This window comes from Ascaphus truei, unplaced genomic scaffold (assembly GCF_040206685.1).
Source record: "Ascaphus truei isolate aAscTru1 unplaced genomic scaffold, aAscTru1.hap1 HAP1_SCAFFOLD_3146, whole genome shotgun sequence".
Taxonomy (NCBI): domain Eukaryota; kingdom Metazoa; phylum Chordata; class Amphibia; order Anura; family Ascaphidae; genus Ascaphus; species Ascaphus truei.
In genome coordinates, this window is record NW_027456121.1 from 1 (window position 1) to 25,154 (window position 25,154).

The 25,154-nt window shown below is 45.7% G+C and overlaps 1 protein-coding gene across 1 annotated transcript; it reads left to right on the top strand.

Annotated features, from left to right (window-relative positions):
• Positions 1-3,348: 3,348 nt before the first annotated feature.
• LOC142483282 (clathrin light chain B-like) lies at positions 3,349-19,266 on the top strand. Its single transcript, XM_075583356.1, has 4 exons — positions 3,349-3,436; positions 4,484-4,536; positions 10,566-10,683; positions 19,076-19,266. The coding sequence occupies exons 1-4, from the start codon at positions 3,397-3,399 to the stop codon at positions 19,249-19,251; spliced, it is 387 nt and encodes a 128-aa protein (XP_075439471.1). The 5' UTR covers positions 3,349-3,396; the 3' UTR covers positions 19,252-19,266.
• The last annotated feature ends 5,888 nt before the right edge of the window (positions 19,267-25,154 follow it).

The following is a 25,154-nucleotide window of genomic DNA, read 5'->3' on the forward strand; positions in this document are numbered from 1 at the left end:
AGTAATTTATTCTCTGCATTAAGTACAGCCCAGCTCATGTTTACTCAGCCCTGATCGAATGACCAAGCAGAGCACAAGTAGGCTGGCTCCCGACCTGCTCCAGCAAACAGCAACGCCACTGCTCAGTTGTGGGAAGGGTGGTGCTCAAACAAAGCACAAAACCTGCAAGAGCCTTTTGTGACCTCTTTTATCCAGAAGCCCAGTCTGTCTTGTATACAGTATCTATCACTCACAGCCCCATTTTCCCATAGTAAGAGCGAGTGCAAAGGTATATTCTATCACAGAGCGATCACCTGGGTGTAGAATATCAGGGTCAGTGAGCTCTGTGCAATATGCGGCAAAGCAGTTTTCTTTTCTTTTTAGAAAGTTGAAGTCCCATTCCTTGAAATTGAGTTGAAATCTTGTCTAGGTAGGGGAAGAAGTCATCACGGTATATTGAACACGGGCCAATGAATCCTGACTTTACAGTCACTCCAAAACGATTTTCTTTGAGAGCCAAATTTACTAAGCAGCGCTACTCTGTAAAGCACCTGGCAGCGGAAAACACACCTCTTGGCCCATCCAAGCGTCCTCCCGTGCCGGAAGAGGTATTACAGAGTAGCGCCATTTTGTAAATATGGCCCAATCTAATCGCGCATAAATATATTTTACGTGTTTTTTTTTTTAAATCAATCAGTTCTCAGTAGAAACCATAACATGAGCAATTCATCAAAATGTCCTCCTTCCTGATCGCTATGAAAAGAAACCGCATCATTTAAAATGCTTCATCCAGTGCGAGAGAGAACTAAAGCAGGCAGAAGATTCTGCAAATGTCCCGGCAGCACATAGAACCAAAGAACTGCAAAGGCCAGATCACCGTATCCCCAAAGCCCAGTTGGATGATAAATAAAGAACACGGGGTTTCAGAGCACTTTTCCTGTTATCCAACCAAGAACTGCCTGAGCCTATATATAGTCATTTAGAGGCAGTCACCGAACCAAAGGTTTTGTTTTCATATTTGTGCGTTACAATAATGGTTGAAGTGATCACATGGCTTCGCAGCTCATAATCCTAACTTATTTCTTGTGTACGCTTGGTAAATATAAACTCTGGGTGCAAGCGGCCTACCCAGCAGAAAATCTCTATTGCTGCTCCATTGAGGCTGGCTAATGATTACCCAGCATACAGTGCAACAGCCGACAACCCTTTCCAGGGAGATTTGGTTGAAAAATGCTGGAGATCCCTTCATTGGCCAGTGGATTCATATTCATTTTTTTTTTTTTTTTACTTTTACCATAAAAAATATAAACAAAAATGCAGCATTTTGTGGGAATCACAAGATGAAACTCAATTTATGAGGAGCACTTGCCTGGATGTTACAAAGATATACCCCTCCCATTGAGGTTTTGATATGTGGATGGTTGAATCGGTCAGTGGGGCCAGTCTACACACTGACCATTTGAGTACCAGAGGGGCAAGCAGTGTTACTACCCTCTGTCACAGAGTGGTTAATAGGGAAAGGTGACCCAATACGTTTTTGTTTTGTTTTTAAACCTGTGCTGAATAGGAGAGATGCCTAGTTACATATCCATGATGAGGACAGTTAATGGCCCGAAAACCCTTTAACATCCCAAGGTGAAATGCGTCAGACACCAGTTATATGGGTGTATTACTGGCCTCGTTTTTTGCGTGAGCACTGAAAGAAGAACAAGGCTATGGAGAGAAGGAAAGCTGCCGATCGTGACACAGCCCTGAGGGGGAGAGGCAGGGGGAAGGAATGTCATAAAACATGTTTATAATGATACAATTAAGGGAGGAACCCGTGTGTGGGAAGGACTGCAAACCTTTAATTCATTTATTGGTATTGAGTGCTGCAGCCACCCGCGTACGCTCCTTCCTGCAGTAAAGAAGTGCACTGCCATCAGAATTGCCATGTAAACCCCGTGTCAGCGAGGCAGGTTCGTGCTGCGCAGGTTATATGGTTCCCTTCGCAGACGAAAAACAAAAAGGTTAAAAATCCCACGATGCTTTTGAAGGGGAAAAAAAGTGAAAACAGCAGAACTGCGATGCACTTCTCGGCTGCAGAATGACGGGTAGATAGATGACTACTGCACATTTTCACTGTCGTTTTGCTGATCAAAGCTGTTCAGTGCTGAACTCTTGAAGGCAGCATTGCACGATCCCCTGAACAGCCATATAAGACGAGATAAAGGATGACACATTATTATGGATCCACCAATAATTACAGCTGCTAACCTGTCCTGTCCAGGTTTTCAAATTGGGATGGTTAGTGTAAAAACCTCAACTGGTCGAGGCGCCCCTTAGGGTCCTGCCACCTCCGGCGATCACATGATATCTGCTTCATTCCGGTGGTGTCAAAGAAATGGGGAGATTTCTGACCCCCCACCCCCCTCACTTCGAGTGGTTTTTATCTGCCATCAATTATTATGTTTCGATGAGAGTTTCAACCCACTCAGGCTTTACCATAACAAAAGCCGACCTGAATGGACATCTAGAAGTGAGCGGCAGCCGTGTGATAGCGTTAGGGTCAGTGTGACAGGCGGTGGATTCTGTTCTGTTTCAGTTTGACTTTTGGCTAAAAAAAAAAAATCCTGTGATTTTGAATTCCAAAATTGTGACGTGAGAAGCATTAAAAAAAAACTGGACTGGATCAACAAGTCCCACTGACCTGGGTAACACTGGCAAAGCCCAGAGGGTATTAGAGCAGGGTTTCTCCACTCCAGTCCTCAATGCCCACCCTCCTCCCCCAACAGGTCAGGTTTTCAGGATATCCCAGCTTCAGTACATGTGGCTCAATCAGAGGCTCAGTCTTCGACTGAACCTCTGATCGAGCCACCTGTGCTGAGGCTGGGATATCCTGAAAACCTGACCTGTTGGGGGGGGGGGGGGTGGTCTTGAGGACTGGAGTAACGCACTAACTGAGCATTCAGACATGGCCATACTGCTGTTACCTTTCTGTAGCCACATTTTCTTAACCTGTTCTGATGCCAGCGGGGCCGGCAGCGCGTTGCACAATTTGTCAAGAGACCTGATTAGAAATGAGTATGTTTTGGGCGAGGTCGGATGTTACTCAGTGCGCTGTAAGAGGAGCCAGCACTGCTCTGCAAACGGGTTGAAGCAGAGGTGGCGCTAGGGCATAAACAAACTCTGCACGGCTAGTGCCCCAATGTGTTCAAATGAAATGAAGAATCCGGGACCTGCCATAGAATTCCAGGAAAGGGCTCTTACACGCAACTAGGGGAAGGATGCTGCGGACATCCAGTTACTATACACAGATGTGAAGCAGCGCTGGACCATCTGCAACAAGACGCCTAAAAAGAATATACATATATATATATTTTATTTTTTTACAGAATAGATCATTACCATGTTACCATAAATACCATCACATTTCACATGGAAGTTTGTAGTGAAGATGTCAAGGTAAAAATAAAAGGTAATGTGTATGTATATCTTTATTTATATAGCACCATTTATGTACATAGCGCTTCACAGCAGTGATACACGGGACATAATAATATAGCACATAGTGGGAATAAGCATTTCAGAAAAGCCAGTAACATTAGGAAAAGGACTCCCTGTCCCGAAGAGCTTACAATCTAAGTGATATGTGTCTTAACGAGACAGACACAAACCATCATTATTTGAATTCCTTTACTGCTGAAGAGTTAAGTAACACATTGCAATTCATGTTTCAGATATAATTGTCCAATAAAGCACTTGGGCCCAAATCCATAAGGGGGTGTTAAGCATTAGCACGCCTCAGCTCCTATTCATATGAATGGGAATGGAGATGTTCTAAAGCTCAGCATCCTTTTGTAGTAGAACATGGCCTAAGTCCCTTGCAGCAGCAGCAGGGCACGTGTTTCAGGCTGTAGCACAGTTTGGGTGTCTTACCGAGATGTATGGAGATGTAAAAGGGTTAAATAACAAATCTGAGCACGCAGTGAAGTCAGTGATCCTAACCAAAATGCCAATGTCTCTGTATTTCCTGAGAGCCACAGCACATCAAAAAAATGATAGTGAAAGTTATTTGAACACATAATTCGGGGTTATGTGGCAACATCCTTGAATGTACACCCTGTTTAAGTACTCTGAAATGAACAAAACAAGGGCATTGCCCTGAAAGCAGCAGTGTTCTTAGAGTTTAATATAAGTAGCAAAGCAGATAACAATAAAGGTGGATATCACAAGCACAGCAAAATGTAATGTTATGGGACACAGGCTGCTAGAAAACACATCCCTTTCAACTGACGAGGGACTCCCGACATTCAAAACAAAAACACGGTCCACCTACATTCTTTAAAAAGGACCAGAGTTTTCTTTTCAAAGAGATTTGGCTGGAATGGTAGTGCAGTGGAATACATTGTGATGTCAGAAGGGCATGTTAAAGCCCATTTGGTATTGGTGTCCTATACGCACCACCATATTCTTAGGCGGCCATTCATCCAGATTCGGCTTGTCACTGTTATTTCTCTTGCAGTGGGTTTCGATGACCTGGTGACCACTCCAGTGAACGGAGGAGACATTTACCAAGTGAGTGTGGGGAGTCATCTTTACTACAGAGGATGGACCGCGCCTGGGCAGTGATTTGGGGGATGGGGGTTGCGGGTGCAAAGGACATTCATAAAAGTTTTAGGTGGAGGATAATCCCTTAGTGTGGGTTAATACAATAACGTTATGGTAGTTTAAAAAAAAGTAGCAAATACTAATCACAGTACAAGGACAAGTTACTTATGAATGTATATGTATGTCTACCATAGGTCCCCATAGGCCTCCCACTGCCACGTCACACGCTTATTGATATGCAGACAAGGATTCTGGGTAGTTTAATGCAAGTGAGCAAACTTAGTAAGTCACTTTTAGCTTCCTATGCTATGATACATGGACTCCTCAGAGCTTTCATCAGGTATATTACACAGCTTGTATAGCTGCGACAAGAAAATAGAGTGTAAGGGAACCCACTTAAAGCCATCATCGGTTTATATCTTAGTTACTGATTGTGCATTGTGAGGCTAGTAGTGGTTGCAAACCAGACACAATAAGGTCATGGTCAATGTTTTCACATTCAAATTTTGGGATTTTCTGGTTTAAAACCTAAATTTCAAGGAACATTCTAGTCAATAAATAAAACCCTGACAAAAATGTAAAATAAAGAATGGTGTTAAGTACAAATAACAACAGTAACAACACCACACAATGTCCAGGGCTCTTCTTCACTGCCAGCTGAGCACAGGACACCCCACTAAGACGAGTGATAAATAACTTGGGGACACTCGACTGTGCACAAGGAGAGAGACCCAGGCTCCCAGCTCATTCTCTGATCCCTGTATTATCCGCAGCAGAAGCTTTGAAACTCGCATACACACACTTTTCCAATGCAACGTGACAAGGCACTGTGATTGGCCGGATCCGGTTGTGGTGCCCATTGACCTGCTATTGGTGGGGACATGGCTGGCGAGTCCTTACACCATTTTCCCGAGCTTTTCCAATTTGATCTCAGAGAGGTGTCATATTTTCCAGAAAACTGGATTTTTTTCAGTAAGTGAAAAAAACTGGTTCTGGTGGATCATAAAAGTGACAAAAGTCCCTCCACCCTACAATATATTAAACCCATGAGTGCATCTGTGGATTCCATAGGTCCCCAACATGTGCTTCATTCACCCCTTTAGCACATCATATAATGGTTAAACTGAAGTCAAGGATGTTGGGTAATGACATACAAACGAGCACTAACGCATGCCCCTTAGATCTCTATCCATTTTAAACATGTGTTTTTCCCTCAAGCCGTTTGCCTGCAGCATTACACAGATTTTTAAGCCCAGCTACAGTGGCGAGAAAAAGTTTGTGAACCCCAATGATAATTATGAAAATTCCATCGTTTTTCCATGGTAACCTTCTTGAATTAAATCCAGGCTTAACTACCCAATATTGTTTATATTGACCAATTCCATGTCTTTTGAAACAAAATGATGTATGAATAAGACAAACAATGAGTAATTAAGAGTCGGGTGTGTGAAAAAGTAAGTGAAACCCTTGTTTTATCAGCTAAATTATAAGGAGATAATTAGAAGCAGGTCTTTTAATAATTAGGAAGATCTTCAGGTATGAGTTTGGGGGGCCCCACCCTATATAAAGATAAGAAACTTTGTGAGTTTGGTCTTCACCATACAGGTGTGTGGAAACACGTCATGCCACGATTAAAAGAAACCTCTGGATCTCAGAAAGCAGTTATTGATGCTGATCAGTCTAGAAAGTGTTACAAAACCATTTCTAAGGATTTGGGGCTCCACCAATCCACTGTCAGACAGATAGTATACAAATAGTGAAAGTTCAAGACCAGTCACTCTACCCAGGAGCGGTCGTCCGGTCAAAATCTCTTTAAGAACAAACCAGCAAATCATCCAGGAAGTCACAAGGAAACCCCGGAGCACCATCAAACTATCTGCAGGCCACACTCACCTTGACTAATGTGAGTGTTCATGACTCAACTATCAGAAAAAGACTGAACAAGAATGGTGTTCATGGAAGGCAGGAGGAAACTACTGCTGTCTAAAAAGAACATTGCTGCACCTCTGAAGTTCGCCAAAGAACAAATAGATGATCCACAAGACTTCTGGAACAATGTTCCCTGGACAGACGAGTCAAAGGTAGAACTTTTTGGTCTCGATGAGAAATGTTATGTTTGGCGAAAACCAAACACTGCGTTTGAACATAAGAACCTCATTTCAACCATCAAGCATGGTGGTGGGAATGTGATGGTTTGGGGCTGCTTTGCTGCCTCAGAAGCTGGACGGCTTGCCATCATTGACACAACCATGAATTCTGCATTGTTTCAGAAGATTCTAGAGAAGAATGTCCGACCATCCGTCAGTGAGCTGAACCTGAAGCGAAAGTGGGTCATGCAGCAAGACAGTGATCCTAAACATACAAGCAGATCTACAAAAGAATGACTGCAGAAGAAGACATTCCACTTTGGAATAGCCTAGTCAAAGTCTGGACCTAAACCCCATCAAAATGTTGTGGGAGGACCTGAAGCTATCTGTCCATACAAGAAAGCCCTCAAATGTCACTGAGTTGAAGCAGTTCTGTAAAGAGGAATGGGACAAAATTTGCACAAAACCAATGTGACAGACTGACCTGCAGTTACAAGCGTTCATGTCATTCCTGCTCAAGGGGGCGCCACCAGGTACTGAATCTAAAGGTTCACATACTTTTTCACACATGGATATTGAATGATGAATCATTTGTGGATAAATAAATGGTGCAAAAGTATCCTGTTCTTATGTCATTTGATTGATCAGGTTATCTTTATCTATTATTAGGACTTGGATTAAGATCTAATAACATTTTAGGTTTGAAATATGTGAAAATCCTAAGGGGTTCACAAACGTTTTCTCGACACTGTAAGCTGTGGGTTAACAGTAAGGATTCTGTGATGTGTATAAAGAGATAACAAATGAAACAAGACAAGATTGCCAATAAATGCAGCATAATCATATTCTCTACTGGGGGCTCTTCCAGCATATTATTTTTATGCTATAATCTATTTCAGGGGGGCGCAAGATATTGTAGGGGGGGGGGGGCGCAGCGCTTAAAGAGGCCCCTCACTCTTGCCCACAACATTTAAATTAAATGCCGGGGGAGCGCACGAGGCCTCTGTAACTCGCTCTTACCTTGTCTCCGTCGGCTTCTTGCGACGTGTCGCCATGATAATGCGACGTGTCATGACGCCGGAGAAAAGGTCAATGGGGGGAGAGCAGGCAGGGGGGCGCAGACAAGAAAGTTTGCGCACCCTTGGTCTATACTATATTTCAGAAAGTTTGTTTGGTTGTCCGCTATACAAATCCACACACTTAATCCTAGAGCCACCAAACATGGCATGCTAGTATCTAATAGGATCAAAGGGGCAGAGCCTGGGGTTTTAGTATATATGGCCCATAGCTTCGGGTAGCCCCCGAACAAATGTTTGTGAAAACTTCAGGCTTTTCCCCCTAGCTCCTCAGGGAATTGTTCGATTAAGTTCAAATTTGGAATGTAGGTACATATTTGGAGGAGACATAATCGGTCCACAAAGTGACCGTTCAATACTTCCGGGTCTAAACCGGTTTGATTGATTTTAGCTTAATGCCTCACGCTTCGTGCTTCCATTCCACTCTGAACAGTGCGAACAAAACAAAAGCAAGTGAATAAAGCACTTTTATTTAGAAATGTTAGCTTTAGTGTAGTCTTTCTGCGGGTTTCTTGCCATTCTCAATTATATTCTTGACTTGATAGGATGCAAGTGGTTAGGATACAGTTAGGGTTAGTTAGTTTTATATAAATATTTTGAACTCTCCCTTCTTTGGACACCCCTCCCCGGGAAAGCCGGGTAATTCCACTAGTCTAATATAAGTAAAAGCCAGTGGGTCTTGTATGTCTCTATGTATCTGGCATGAGCTGTTCGGTGACATCATAGTGCACATAGTTTGGTGGCAGATATGGAGAGTCCGATAACTATAACGTTTAGACAGAAAGCAGGAGAAGAAAGAAAGAGACAAAATCAGGTGACATAATAATAATAATAATAATAACATGTTCTTGTATAGCGCTGGTAGTTTTACGTAGCACTTTACAGAGACATTTTGCAGGCACAGGGCCCTGCCCCGTGGAGTTTACAATCGATGTTTTTGGTGCCTGAGGCACAGGGAGATAAAGTGACTTGCCCAAGGTCACAAGGAGCCGACACCGGGAGTTGAACCAGGCGCCACTGCTTCAAACTCAGTGCCAGTCAAGTGTCTTTACTCACTGAGCCACTCCTTCTCCCTTTCTCCTCCCGTGACATGAGGAGAAAGGAAGAATGCTCGAGAAGGAAAGAGAGGCGGAAAGAACTGATGACACCATCATGTATTTAATAAAAGAGAGGGGGAGAGATAGGAGTTGGGGAAGCTGGGGGAGAAGGGGGGTTGAGGGGTGAGAGAAAGGAGGGGAGAGAGAAGAGGGGGGAGAGATGGAAGGTGCAGTGTGAGCGAGAAGGAGGGATGAGAAGGTGGGGGGAGAAAAAAGGTGGGGAAAGAAAAAAGTCCAAGTCGTCATTATTGATGGGCATTTATTCTTGTATACATTAAGGAATAGTGACACCAAACTGCAACCATTTTGGCAGAGACGTTAATGAGGCATGTCTCCCCACCTTTAACATTCTTGGACAGTGGAAACATAAAAGCAAGTCTTAGTTACAACGAGGGCAAAAATGCATCATGGACAAATTGATTATATCAGTTTTCCAACCACAGTCTTACACTGAATAGCAATCTTGAAGTGGCTGTACCTGTTTGCCCCCCATAACAAAATGTAAGCCTTTTAGTGGTAATGAGTGATCCAATTTGAAAGGGACTAAATAGCCAGTGGCCAGTTGACTTCTCATGCCTGGGTTTTAGAAACAATCTAATTTCCCAGAGATTGGTGACATCATTGCCCCTTCCAGGACTGTCACAATGGCTCTATAGAACACTGACGTCATGTAGACATGTACATTACTTAATGTGTCCCATCATACAGCAGCAACCTCAGCAGCTAAGCTGAACCAGCAATGAGGAAGGGAGGACCACTGACCGGCCGAGTGGTTGATGAGGTAAAGGTGCAGAGGGAGGTGAAATTGAAGTCCCAGTGTTCACTTTTAAAAACCCCAACAGGTGCAGGAAGGAGTGAGTTGTAGGTTCAGTCAGAATGGGAAGAGGCCTGTGGTCAGCTATTTCCGCTGTGCATCATATAGCATTGGCCTACTGAAGCAGTGTGTTTATCATTACACCAGATGAAAGTACCCGGCTTTGCACGGGTTGCAGTAATCTAAATTATTCTATTTCCCCCATTTCTCTCCCCCTTCTCTCTCTCTCCCCCTCCCCCTGCGTTTAAATAGAAGAAACATTAAGTTGCTATTCTTTCCCCACCTTCTCTCACTCTCCCCCGTTTCCCTCTCTCCTTCCTTCTCCCCTTCTCCCTCCTCTTCCCCTGCCTCTTCTCCCTCTCCCCCTCCCTCTTCTCCCTCTTCCACACACTTCTCTCCACCACATTTTTTTTAATACCTTATGATGTCCACAATTCTTTGTGTTTGTCTCTCCTCCACCACTCTTGTTTTCTCCTCACGTGTCAGCTGACTTCCTCTATTTCTTTCTTTTTAAACTTTATAGCTATCCGACTCTCCTTATCTGCCACCAGGTTATGTGCATTATGATGTCACGTGCCAGATACATAGCCTAACAGGTACAACACCCAGTGGCTTTTATATATAGAAAAGTGTTATACCTCCTAGAATAACCAGAATGAATGCAATATATCCAAACATAGACAAAAACCTGCTCCTTGATCTCAGGAACTATCATGCAAAATGTGGTTACGATAGCGTAAGAGGTGTCCAAATACAAAGCAAACAGACCAACAGCTTTCCAAAATATATAGTAGACAGTAATCATAACCCGACTTCTGCAGTGCCTTAATGCAGAAACTGCTAACTACCCGGATCATGTAAAAGGGTTGGAGGGTACAGTATTAAATCTAGATTTTAATGCATCACGCCTTGTCTCTGCTAGGACTCTGCTGGCTTCAGTGATGGCTACGCAGCTATATCACATGCCGACCGCCTGACCCAGGAGCCAGAGAGCATTCGGAAATGGAGAGAGGAACAGAAGAAGCGCCTGGAGGAGCTGGGTATGACAAAGGGGGGAAGCCCCTCTGCAGCCCTGATGCTGACCCCACAACATTCTGTGGTTTATATCTCAATGTTTGATCTCCTCGTCCAGTTTTAGTATTCATTTCCTTCTGCACATTTTTTCATGTCATATATGATTGCAGAGTAGTGTGCTGGGAAGAAGATCCGGGTTATTACAACATAATATCCCAAAAAGAGAATGGCTTACCCAACCGGTCGCACATTGTGCTGGGGTCGAGAGGCAAAAACCAGCTGTGTGATCTTTCAGCTGATGAATTCAGAGATGCTCCATCCATTCTGCAAAAGTGTACATAACAATGTATAACTTGGATAATTCATATTCACAACACAAAACAAACCCCAGACACATGTACAGCTTCCTACACCAAATATATAGTGAAGTGCAATGAGTGCTTAAAAACCATGCATGCAAATATTATGAGCGGAAGACTTGTAAGCAGTGTCAGATCTCCCATTAGGCTCCGACCTAAGGCGCCAAACTTTGGGGGCGGCAAAAATGTCCGCCCCCTTTTGCATCGGACCTAATGGGAAGGACTTACTTACCTGTGCCGGCCGCCCCCTGTTCTGCTGCCCTGCTTTCTCCTTCAAAATCGAGCGTCAAATGGACGTCACAACCGACGTCCCGTTGCCATGGCAACCGTGACGTCGCGCCGGCAAATGACGGCGCGTTACCATGGTAACGAGACGTCGTGCAATGTCACGGGGATGCCCGCGGCGTCATTTGACGCTGGATTCTGAAGGAGAAGGCAAGGCGGCAGGAGCAGGCGGCAGGAGCAGGCGGCAGACACAGGCAAGTGCCTAAGGGTGGCGGATATGTAAATCCGCCGCTACTTGTGAGATAAGGAATCAACGTCATTATTCTCTGCATCACTGAATTTAAATGCATAAAAAAAATCAGAGTGCGCAGTCCCATTACATAAGTGGAATTTACGGCTGGAGGCGATGTTATGTCAGAAGAACTGTAAGTGCAGCCATAGAGTCAGCAATCCGCACCGTATGTCACAGTGCAAAAGTAAGGATGTTTGCTGCACACCAAAGAACAAATAACTTGTGATACATATACCGGTAATCCTTAGTCCCGGGGAGACCTGCATTTCATCCAATATATCCCATGTAATTAATGGACAAGGGCCCACGGATATCAATCAGAAAGAATGTATTGTGCCATAGAACACACCACGTTTGGGCTGCTGGCCTCTCACACTACATGCCACTTCACCTGAGAAAGGCCAGCAGGCCGAAACGTTGTGTGTTCTACGACACCATATATTCTTTCTGATTGATATCCGTGTGCCCTTGTTCTTCTATACAGTGCCATTTACTTTAATATTCATACACCCATTCCGGGTATGCACGTGTGCGAGGTGTTATTCAGCAAACGTGAGTCGTCTCAAGATGTTGTCAGTCTCACCCGAGTGCCATGTTAACAGCTCCGCTAACCAGCCGTATATATTTGTATATGGATGTACTTTTGTTAATGTTTCCTTGATACTTTTGAATGAATGTGTGTACTTTTAGATGGCCCCCTTATGGCAAAAAGAGCGTGTCTATATAAAGCACTATTTGGAAAGACCCCTTGACTCCGGAAGAAGCCACCTGTAAAGCCCAACATCCGTTAGGTTTGGTGTGCGGTGGTATGATCCAGCGAAAGAGCAAGCACATGAACCGAGGCTATATCCTATGATTGGAAATACTATTTATCGGCGCAAAGACGGGAACAAAGACATTAAAGAACTGGACGGGGACGCCCAGTGCCGATTTCTGTCTGAAATGTTGGGACAACGTTAGGATTAATGGCGCAGAGCAGACAGAAGGCCTTTACGTGTCTGTTGATGGACGGCTGGTTAGCGGAGCTGTTAACGTGGCACTCGGGTGAGACTGACAACATCTTGAGACGACTCACGTTTGCTGAATAACACCTCGCACACGTGCATACCCGGAATGGGTGTATAAATACTAACGTAAATGTCACTGCATAGAAGGGTCAATCAAAATTAGAGGTATATTCTGCACACCAAAATGAGATAAAAAGATACAGTTACCGGTGCTCCTGATTACAAGGAAAACCTGTGAGTAATCCAAACTATATCCAGTTTAAGAGATGAATCAAGGCACTTCGGTTTTTGTAAATCAAGTTTCAGTCTTTATTGAGCCATGAGAACACGACATTTTGGCCTCTTTATTGGCCTTTTTCAAGCGAAATGGCATAAATACTAACATACTAGTATCCTTTATATAGTCTCAAAGAATATGTAAAAAATCCCCAGGTGCAGGTGATCCTCCGCTGATATCTTGCGTCCGCGCTGTTTTCCTCCATCATTGCATCTCGCAATGTTTCCTCCCACGTCTGATGTCATCATAAGCGTATCCTACGTCCGAGTTGTCGCGTCTCGAGGGCGTATCCAGCGGCGTCTCCTCCGTCTGACGTCAATGCGTCTACAACATTCGATCATGGATCCTGGACACGTGTCCCGCAGCATCTGACGTCATCTTTGTTTTCCTCTTGCTTGCCAAGTAATGTAGTTGCGCATGCGCCTTCAGCCTTACAGTACTGGCTGCAGAGGACCTGCAAGATGACCACTGCTTAGCATTTCATGGGAAGACTGAAGGCGTATGCGCAACTACATGACTTGGCAACCAAGATGAAAACAAAGATGACACCGCTGCGCACGCATCCAGGATCCACGATCAAACGTTGTAAATGGATGAGGAGTTGCCGCTGGATGCGCTCTCAGGACACGATGACGCGGGCATAGGATACGCCCATGATGACATCAGATGTCAGAGGAAACATTGCAAGATGTAATGGCGGAGGAAAACAGCGCGGACGCAAGATATCACCACCAATCTAAGTTCTTTCAAAACTAACGCCGTCTCAGATTTTAATCTGGTCTGTAACTGTTACATATACGCCTATAACATATATTATCTCTTACTGTGCATGCAATGTCTTGTATATGATGTATAACCCTGCTCACTTAATGTAACTATGTATTTGCAACCATGTATGTGTCATCATAACTCTGTGCCCAGGACATACCTGAAAACGGGAGGTAACTCTCAATGTATTACTTCCTGGTAAAACATCTGATAAATAAATAAATATCAGCGGAGGATCACCGGCACCTGGGGATTTTTCTTATTTTATTTGGGACTATTTACAGGACACTAGTATGTTAGCATTTATGCCACTTCACTTGAAAAAGGCCAATAGAGGCCGAAATGTCGTGTTCTCGTGGCTCGATAAAGTCTAAAACTTGCTTTATAGAAACCGAAGTGCCTTGATTCATCTCTTAAACTGTATAGATCAGTGGTTCCCAAACTGTGCGCCCCGGCGCCCTGGTGCGCCACGGCTTGGCTAGAGGGGCGCCGCGATCAGGGCCGCCAGCAGCGGGGAACAAGGGCTGCTAGTTAATATATAAAAAAAAAACCTCTGAACCCGGCGCCGGGTCACCGTGCAGGCAGCGCCGGAAGCAAGAGGGAGGGAGGCCCGGCGCGCGCACTGGAGGAGCAGCACCGGAGACATCTGTCTCTCCCAGCAGCACTGCAGCCCTCCCCCTAAGCAGCACACCAGCTCCCCCCCCCCCCCCACGTGGCACAGGCACCGGCAGCACTGACCTCCCCCGTGCAGGGACCGGGCTGTTCAGCCACTCCCCGCCCCCCCGTATCACCGGCATGCCCCCCCCCCCCCCCGCAAGCCACCGGTCTGATTTTTATATGTATATATGTGTGTGTGTGTGTATATATATATATACACAGTGTGTGTGTGTGTGTATGTGTGTGTGTATATATGTGTGTGTGTGTGTGTGATTATGTATATATATATGTGTGTGTGTGTGTGTGTGATTATGTATATATATATATGTGTGTGTGTGATTATATATATATATATATATATATATATATATATATATATATATGCAAATACAACTGTATGCTCATCTGCATGTCTTAGGCAGGTCTGCAACCCCGCCTTTCCCCATTATCACTCAGCATACAGCACTTCCACTGCAGCAAGGGATTCTGGGAAATGACATGCAAATGAGCACACAGTGTCACTTTTTGCCTCAAAAACCATTTTTAACATGGTTCCCTATAGGCTTAAGCTTGCTGCATGGTCACAGCTTTGAGCACAGCCAGGGTTAAGGTGCATACCCAGAAAACCACCCACAGACAGCTGTTTCAACCTTGATGGGTCTCATCAGTGTGGGGTTGATTTTAACTGGATATGCATAAGAGGCTATGGGATAGGCTAAACCATAATACTGAGTTAAGTTATGGTGAGTAAAAAAAGTGACAAAAACCCTCCACAGGAAAGCAAATATATATATATTTATTGTGTGTGTGCATATATATAAAAATTAAAAATTAGGTGTTTTTTTGTATGCATTTGGGGGGGAGGTTGTATATATTTGGGGGGTGGGGATTTTTTTGTATGTATTCGGGGGTGGGAAGTTTTTTGGTATATATCTTGTGGGGGGGAAGACGGAATGAGTGAGCGTGGGGTAATTGATGGAGGGAGAGGAGAGAGGGGTGAGTGAGGAAAACAGAGAGTAAGAGTGAGAAGCAGGGGAGAGAAATACATGCGAGGCGGGAGGGTGAGACTGAAAGGAGAGAAATACATGGGGTGGGGGCTCGTGAGGTGTGAAATGGGGGGGTGGGGTGGCGGCGGGCAATACCGCTGACACGGGGGGGGGCCTGCTTAAAATGTTTGTCCTGGGCCCTGCGATTTCTGTTGGCGGCAGGGGCTACTGGCGTCCCGGGCCATGTAGTCAGGGGGCCCGGGGCCCCTGCGCAGCCGTGCACCTCGATAAATCCCGTCGCCCCGTCACCACGGGCTGACAGGATTTAGCGCGCTCGCGATGCGCCAGGCAGCATGTTGGCACGCTGCCAGGATTTTTTTGGGGCCAGCAGCAAGCTCTATACGAGCTTGCAAAGCAAGGCCCGCCTCTTCCTACATGGAGCACGTGGTGAGTACTGCTCTATGCCTTTCTTGCTTCCCCCTTGCCCAGAGAGAGAGTGTGGGTGTGAGAGAGAGTGTGTGTGAGAGAGAGTGTGTGAGAGAGTGTGTGTGTGTGAGAGTGTGTGTGTGAGAGAGAGAGAGAGAGTGTGTGAGAGAGAGAGTGTGTGTGAGAGAGAGTGTGTGTGAGAGAGAGCGTGTGAGAGAGTGTGAGAGAGAGAGAGTGAGAGAGAGAGAGTGTGAGAGAGAGAGAGTGTGAGAGAGAGAGAGTGTGAGAGAGAGAGAGTGTGTGTGAGAGAGGGTGTGTGAAAGAGAGAGTGCGTGAGAGAGAGTGTGAGAGAGAGAGTGTGAGAGAGAGAGAGTGAGAGAGATAGTGTGAGAGAGAGAGTGTGTGAGAGAGAGAGTGTGTGAGAGAGAGAGAGTGTGTGAGAGAGAGTGTGTGTGAGAGAGAGAGTGTGTGAGAGAGAGTGTGTGAGAGAGTGTGTGAGAGAGAGTGTGAGAGAGAGAGAGTGTGTGAGAGAGAGAGTGTGTGAGAGAGAGAGTGTGTGAGAGAGAGAGTGTGTGAGAGAGAGAGTGTGTGAGAGAGAGAGTGTGTGTGAGAGAGTGTGTGCGAGAGAGAGTGTGTGCGAGAGAGAGTGTGTGCGAGAGAGAGTGTGTGCGAGAGAGAGTGTGTGCGAGAGAGAGTGTGTGCGAGAGAGAGTGTGTGCGAGAGAGAGTGTGTGCGAGAGAGAGTGTGCGAGAGAGAGTGTGTGCGAGAGAGAGTGTGTGCGAGAGAGTGTGTGCGAGAGAGAGAGTGTGCGAGAGAGTGTGTGTGAGAGAGAGAGTGTGTGAGAGAGAGAGTGTGTGAGAGAGAGTGTGTGTGTGAGAGAGAGTGTGTGTGAGAGAGAGTGTGTGAGAGAGTGTGTGAGAGAGTGAGAGTGCGTGCGCGAGAGAGGGAGTGCGTGCGCGAGAGAGGGATTGCGTGCGCGAGAGAAGGAGTGCGTGCGCGAGAGAGTCTGTGTGAGAGACATACCAACTGCGCACTGCAACTGTTAGGTATGTATATACAACTATGTTTTCACTTTGGGCGCCGTGAAAAAATCCTGATCACCTTGGGAGCCTTGAACCGAAAAAGTTTGGGAACCACTGGTATAGAAGGAGACATACGGTGTGGATTGCTGACTCTATGGCTGCACTAACTGTTCTTCTGACATAACATCGCCTCCAACCGTAAATTCCATTTATGTAATGGGACTGCGCACTCTCATCTTTCATGCATTTAAATTTAGTGATGCAGAGAATAATGAAGTTAAATGGAGAAAAGGACACTATATTTTTGGCAATTTGATTTATTCTTTATCTTACAAATCTTCCTCTCATAGTATGTACATGGCTTTTAAACACTAATTGCACTTGACCTTATACGTGGTGTATGAGATCGAAACAATACTAGGGCGGTCTCTCTAACCGTAGGAAAAGATAAACAAGGCACTCATGTTACCGTAATCGAGGGCCCCTGCATGCACCCCAATGCTGGTACACTACTTCGGAGTCCAATGTCTGCAGCTCAAAACCCTAAAAGGATCTTTCCATGATCCTCGGTAGAATTTGTAAAGAAGGAAAAACAAGGGGAGCGCAGATGAACAAATGAAATATAAAGAGTATATTCACAATGGTAGAATGGCTAACAGAGTAACCAAACTCCCAGGCACCTCGGTAGTGTACAAGGGTTTATGATGCACCGCAGTCAATGCACTTACTTTGATGTAGTCTAAACAGGGTGGATGATGGTGGCAGTATACTGTACACAGAATAATACTCACACGGCCCTGTGTGTGTATAGGGTCCTCAAAGGTTTCTCTTAGTCCCTGTGTCTGTTGGGGCCTCTGCTGAATCTTCAGTCTGACTCTCCCACGTGTGGAATTGCAGGATGGTCCCCCAAGGTTTAAGTAAGATGCAGAGAAAGTGGATGTTGAAGATAAAACATAGTATTTATTAAAATAACAGTACACACGTACATGTAGGCAACACCTCGGTAGGTGCAGTAAAGTCCGTGTCCGCTGTGGCACCAAAGCGTTCTCTGCTCCCGCGTCCGGTCAGCAGTTTGGAACGCAAAGCTGGAACGCACTCACGACGGACGACTACGGCGGCCTCACTACACTACACTACCTTTACTACAGGCAGGAGCCGTAGTCGTCCGCCGTGAGTGTGAATATACTCTTTATATTTCATTTGTTGATCTGCGCTCCCCTTGTTTTTCCTTCTCTACACGTGGTGTATGAAGCTGTAAATGTGTCTTGGGGTTGTTATGTGTTTTAGATGTGAAATTAACATGTAATAAATTGTTACATACACTTTTTCAAAAGTAACGGCGCACCCATGAGTTTTCGTAGCTCACATTTTTCAGTGTACACATCTTTGACCTGATAGATCACGCAGCATGAATTTGTGGGCAGTTTTTTGTCTTCCCTTGACTCCAGCACAGCGTGTGGCGGTTTGCTGAGCCATTCTCTATGTCTTTGCATATTTGGAATGGTAACAGCACCCTTTTTGAAGGTACAGCAGTCAGATTTGGCTAGGGTGCGGTTGGATTCGTGTCAGGGTTATGATGAGCTTGGCCAGAATGACCACTGCATTCTAAGTAATTGTATGCTCCATAGCTGTTGCACTTCTATTTCCTTCTAGGCACTGCGAGCGCTGCACACCTACCTGCGGAAAATCTATTAGTCTTTATTCCCACTTAATGAGCTTGTGTCCATTTTGCCTGGAAAGAAGAAGAATCAGGCACACGGTCTTAATCATCAATGAAAAGGGGGTTTATTGTGCCAAGGTATCCAGCGTTTCGGCAGTATTACTGCCTTTCTCAACGTCTAGGCCTACACCTTGAGAAAGGCAGTATTACTGCCAATACGTTGGATTCCTTGGCACAATAAACCCCCTTTTCATTGATGATTAAGACCATGTGCCTGATTCTTCTTCTTCACTGGATCTATTTGGGCCATCAGGAGCTCCCCAGAACCAGCGCACCGGCGGTTAAGTACCCCACTATCATCTGTGTGTTTGAGTGCGTGCACTAACTTCATTCCATTTTGCCTGGAAACCCTTATTTCCAGGGCAGTGTCACAACTATCACTTACTAGACCCATTCACTACTGTGTTCTTATGTAGCGTTGGCCATGTATGCAGAGTTTTACAGCACACGTGTTTGAACAATGTACTTCGCCGGGGAATACTGATAAAATACATAAGAAGGAGTTTGAGATGTAAAATCAAATATTAGAAGCGTCATTGCCCTGGAGACCTTACAATGTAAATCCCTTGCTGCAATACATGCCATGAAAATATAAATACTTGATGGTAGCTTATTTTGGGGGCACATGGGTGACCTGGGAAGGCACATAGTAACTCTTGCTGTATTTGCATCCTCACAGACGCGGCTTCCAAGGTGACAGAGCAGGACTGGAGAGAGAAAGCCAAGAAGGACCTAGAGGAGTGGTATCTGAGGCAGAGCGAACAGATGGAAAAAAACAAGGTCTCAAATAGGTCGGTACGGGTCAGGGAAAAGGTTGGGGAGGTACACAATGAACGACATCATTATAAAGAATAATAACAGTGATAATAAATCGCAGACGCTGGTTCCTTGTTTGGCTGGCTCATACTTCCCTACTTCTTATTCATATGAAATGGGACTGTAGCATTTTGGATCCTTCCACTGCTCAGCAGCAGAGAGATGTTGACCAGGTTGGTCTAGGACAGTTGGCCATGGGCCGTTTAACTGTGACCATTCAGCCGTGGCCGTCTCACCACCAGGACATTTAGCCGCAGGCACATTTGGCCGCCACAGGTAATATATTCTCTAATACCTTAACCCCTTACACTAAAAACCTTAAGTCCTTACCCTAAAAACACAAACCTTTACCCACTTACCCCAAAATCTTAACCCCAACGCTAGTCACCTTCCTCAGGGCCGAAACGGGCAACGGCTAAACAATGGCGGCCAACTGTCCCTCGGCGGCTGAGTAAGGATTATACATCTTCTTGTGTTCAATGGCTTTGGACAGACCACTGTTCTGTTCATCGTGCATCTCTCACGCCCCGAGCAAGAAAACTCTCTTGTATAATAAGAGTCATCTTTGGTAACACTATGATGTACTGTTATTTAATTGGCGAATGTAGATTCTGTATTATGTGACTGTTGAAACCAACAGATAAATGGTCACAGACCCCTCACATTCTGAGTATAATGACATGGTTTACTATTTGTGACAGTCTCTTCATATAAATCTACTGCTTCTTCACAATGTGTGTCTGCTTGTTTTCCTCTTTTCTGCACTCTTGCAGCTTTATTTTAGCCTGGGTTATGATGACAACACTAGATACATCCACATCACTATGTATTATTACACTATGCTAAGATATGCATCTTGGCAAAAGTGCTGCAATTCTGGGGAAAACCAAACTGCACCAGATGTATCACAGAAACAATTGTACTGAATTTTGCCCCAGAATGGCACTTCTCTTGCCTTGATGCATATGCCCCACTGAATGGTTAGCACAGCATTAACAAACAAACAAGAAAGGGATAATCACCTTCCATATATACATATCAAACAAGTATTCTTCCCTCATTCTAAACTGCTGTTATTTAAACTAATCCACCCCTTTGCTCCCTGGTTACACCTGTGCTTTCTTTCTTGCATAGCACTGGAATTTGGATTGACCAATACTTCTAAGATTTTCGTTGTCAGAATGTCCAATCAATGTATGTTTAATTGCACACCGATGGTTCTATTCGTTTTACCTCTTAACACAGTTATTTCCCGAATGTGGGCTCTTAATATCTCTTATTGGGTTCGATCCCATTATGACAGGGGTTCTCAATTGCAGTCTGCAAGACCCCCCAACAGGTCAGGTTTTCAGGAAATCCCTGCTTCAGCACAGGTGTCTCAATCAGTGCCTCGCTGCTTCAGCATAGGTGGTCAATGATTGACCACCTGTGCTGAAGCTGGGATATCCTGACAATCTGACCTGTTGGGGGGGGGAGGGTGAAGACCAGAGTTGAGCACCCCTGCATTATGACATCACAAACACTTATCTCCCTTCTTTACCATTTGCTTTATTAGAGTACCTATGCAAGCAGTCCGGAAAAGAGCGGTTGCCAACCCTCTTTGCTTAGTAGTGGGAATAAGGAATGCATGCCCTGCTAAACCTCACCATTCATGGTTTCTTACCATGTCCGTGTCTGCAATGAAAGTGAACAGCCAGTTTGACATGGTGGGGGCACGGGTAATCATGCAGGAGAATAATATTGTATGTTCATTGGGGGGGAAAAAAAGAAACGAATTTCCGAGGGGAAATAACGGCAAACAGTGGCTACAAAAAAGACATTATTTGTACATTTCAAAAACGTTGAACCGTGACCGTACCAAGGAATGAACTGAGAATGTAAAATGCAGGTGGTATTACCTCCATCAGCACATGGGGGCCTCCTACTATGGATTGTAACGCTGAACAATGGCGGCTGATCGCAGGGAAACTGCTACTGACTTGAATGGGAGTTTTCGGAGTATAGCAGGAATTTCCCTCTTTTGTCTGCTTTGCGGCTTATTGAATAAGCCCCCTCTGTTTCTCTCTACAAAACGGTGCTAAGGTTAAGCGCTTCCATACTGGGAGTAAAGGCGTGCTAAGGTTAAGCGCTTCCATACTGGGAGTAAAGGCGTGCTAAGGGTTAGCGCTTCCATACTGGGAGTAAAGGCGTGCTAAGGTTTAGCGCTTCCATACTGGGAGTAAAGGCGTGCTAAGGTTTAGCGCTTCCATACTGGGAGTAAAGGCGTGCTAAGGTTAAGCGCTTCCATACTGGGAGTAAAGGCGTGCTAAGGTTTAGCGCTCCCATACTGGGAGTAAAGGCGTGCTAAGGTTAAGCGCTTCCATACTGGGAGTAAAGGCGTGCTAAGGTTTAGCGCTTCCATACTGGGAGTAAAGGCGTGCTAAGGTTAAGCGCTTCCATACTGGGAGTAAAGGCGTGCTAAGGTTTAGCGCTTCCATACTGGGAGTAAAGGCGTGCTAAGGTTAAGCGCTTCCATACTGGGAGTAAAGGCGTGCTAAGGTTAAGCGCTTCCATACTGGGAGTAAAGGCGTGCTAAGGTTAAGCGCTTCCATACTGGGAGTAAAGGCGTGCTAAGGTTAAGCGCTTCCATACTGGGAGTAAAGGCGTGCTAAGGTTTAGCGCTTCCATACTGGGAGTAAAGGCGTGCTAAGGTTAAGCGCTTCCATACTGGGAGTAAAGGCGTGCTAAGGTTTAGCGCTTCCATACTGGGAGTAAAGGCGTGCTAAGGTTTAGCGCTTCCATACTGGGAGTAAAGGCGTGCTAAGGTTTAGCGCTTCCATACTGGGAGTAAAGGCGTGCTAAGGTTTAGCGCTTCCATACTGGGAGTAAAGGCGTGCTAAGGTTTAGCGCTTCCATACTGGGAGTAAAGGCGTGCTAAGGTTAAGCGCTTCCATACTGGGAGTAAAGGCGTGCTAAGGTTTAGCGCTTCCATACTGGGAGTAAAGGCGTGCTAAGGTTTAGCGCTTCCATACTGGGAGTAAAGGCATGCTAAGGTTTAGCGCTTCCATACTGGGAGTAAAGGCGTGCTAAGGTTTAATGCTTCCATACTGGGAGTAAAGGCGTGCTAAGGTTAAGCGCTTCCATACTGGGAGTAAAGGCGTGCTAAGGTTTAGCGCTTCCATACTGGGAGTAAAGGCGTGCTAAGGTTTAATGCTTCCATACTGGGAGTAAAGGCGTGCTAAGGTTAAGCGCTTCCATACTGGGAGTAAAGGCGTGCTAAGGTTTAAAGCTTCCATACTGGGAGTAAAGGCGTGCTAAGGTTAAGCGCTTCCATACTGGTAGTAAAGGCGTGCTAAGGTTAAGCGCTTCCATACTGGGAGTAAAGGCGTGCTAAGGTTAAGCGCTTCCATACTGGGAGTAAAGGCGTGCTAAGGTTAAGCGCTTCCATACTGGGAGTAAAGGCGTGCTAAGGTTTAGCGCTTCCATACTGGGAGTAAAGGCGTGCTAAGGTTTAGCGCTTCCATACTGGGAGTAAAGGCGTGCTAAGGTTTAGCGCTTCCATACTGGGAGTAAAGGCGTGCTAAGGTTAAGCGCTTCCATACTGGGAGTAAAGGCGTGCTAAGGTTTAGCGCTTCCATACTGGGAGTAAAGGCGTGCTAAGGTTTAGCGCTTCCATACTGGGAGTAAAGGCGTGCTAAGGTTAAGCGCTTCCATACTGGGAGTAAAGGCGTGCTAAGGTTAAGCGCTTCCATACTGGGAGTAAAGGCGTGCTAAGGTTAAGCGCTTCCATACTGGGAGTAAAGGCGTGCTAAGGTTTAGCGCTTCCATACTGGGAGTAAAGGCGTGCTAAGGTTTAGCGCTTCCATACTGGGAGTAAAGGCGTGCTAAGGTTAAGCGCTTCCATACTGGGAGTAAAGGCGTGCTAAGGTTTAGCGCTTCCATACTGGGAGTAAAGGCGTGCTAAGGTTTAGCGCTTCCATACTGGGAGTAAAGGCGTGCTAAGGTTTAGCGCTTCCATACTGGGAGTAAAGGCGTGCTAAGGTTAAGCGCTTCCATACTGGGAGTAAAGGCGTGCTAAGGTTAAGCGCTTCCATACTGGGAGTAAAGGCGTGCTAAGGTTTAGCGCTTCCATACTGGGAGTAAAGGCGTGCTAAGGTTAAGCGCTTCCATACTGGGAGTAAAGGCGTGCTAAGGTTTAGCGCTTCCATACTGGGAGTAAAGGCGTGCTAAGGTTAAGCGCTTCCATACTGGGAGTAAAGGCGTGCTAAGGTTAAGCGCTTCCATACTGGGAGTAAAGGCGTGCTAAGGTTTAGCGCTTCCATACTGGGAGTAAAGGCGTGCTAAGGTTAAGCGCTTCCATACTGGGAGTAAAGGCGTGCTAAGGTTAAGCGCTATCATACTGGGAGTAAAGGCGTGCTAAGGTTTAGCGCTTCCATACTGGGAGTAAAGGCGTGCTAAGGTTTAGCGCTTCCATACTGGGAGTAAAGGCGTGCTAAGGTTTAGCGCTTCCATACTGGGAGTAAAGGCGTGCTAAGGTTTAGCGCTTCCATACTGGGAGTAAAGGCGTGCTAAGGTTAAGCGCTTCCATACTGGGAGTAAAGGCGTGCTAAGGTTTAGCGCTTCCATACTGGGAGTAAAGGCGTGCTAAGGTTTAGCGCTTCCATACTGGGAGTAAAGGCGTGCTAAGGTTTAGCGCTTCCATACTGGGAGTAAAGGCGTGCTAAGGTTTAGCGCTTCCATACTGGGAGTAAAGGCGTGCTAAGGTTAAGCGCTTCCATACTGGGAGTATAAAGGCGTGCTAAGGTTAAGCGCTTCCATACTGGGAGTAAAGGCGTGCTAAGGTTAAGCGCTTCCATACTGGGAGTAAAGGCGTGCTAAGGTTAAGCGCTTCCATACTGGGAGTAAAGGCGTGCTAAGGTTAAGCGCTTCCATACTGGGAGTAAAGGCGTGCTAAGGTTAAGCGCTTCCGTACTGGGAGTAAAGGCGTGCTAAGGTTAAGCGCTTCCGTACTGGGAGTAAAGGCGTGCTAAGGTTTAGCGCTTCCATACTGGGAGTAAAGGCGTGCTAAGGTTTAGCGCTTCCATACTGGGAGTAAAGGCGTGCTAAGGTTTAGCGCTTCCATACTGGGAGTAAAGGCGTGCTAAGGTTTAGCGCTTCCGTACTGGGAGTAAAGGCGTGCTAAGGTTTAGCGCTTCCGTACTGGGAGTAAAGGCGTGCTAAGGTTTAGCGCTTCCGTACTGGGAGTAAAGGCGTGCTAAGGTTAAGCGCTTCCGTACTGGGAGTAAAGGCGTGCTAAGGTTAAGCGCTTCCATACTGGGAGTAAAGGCGTGCTAAGGTTAAGCGCTTCCATACTGGGAGTAAAGGCGTGCTAAGGTTAAGCGCTTCCATACTGGGAGTAAAGGCGTGCTAAGGTTAAGCGCTTCCATACTGGGAGTAAAGGCGTGCTAAGGTTTAGCGCTTCCATACTGGGAGTAAAGGCGTGCTAAGGTTAAGCGCTTCCATACTGGGAGTAAAGGCGTGCTAAGGTTTAGCGCTTCCATACTGGGAGTAAAGGCGTGCTAAGGTTTAGCGCTTCCATACTGGGAGTAAAGGCGTGCTAAGGTTTAGCGCTTCCATACTGGGAGTAAAGGCGTGCTAAGGTTTAGCGCTTCCATACTGGGAGTAAAGGCGTGCTAAGGTTTAGCGCTTCCATACTGGGAGTAAAGGCGTGCTAAGGTTTAGCGCTTCCATACTGGGAGTAAAGGCGTGCTAAGGTTAAGCGCTTCCATACTGGGAGTAAAGGCGTGCTAAGGTTAAGCGCTTCCATACTGGGAGTAAAGGCGTGCTAAGGTTAAGCGCTTCCATACTGGGAGTAAAGGCGTGCTAAGGTTAAGCGCTTCCATACTGGGAGTAAAGGCGTGCTAAGGTTTAGCGCCCTTTTGTGGATCTTTGCCTATGACTTCTATGCTTCTGTCATACTAACC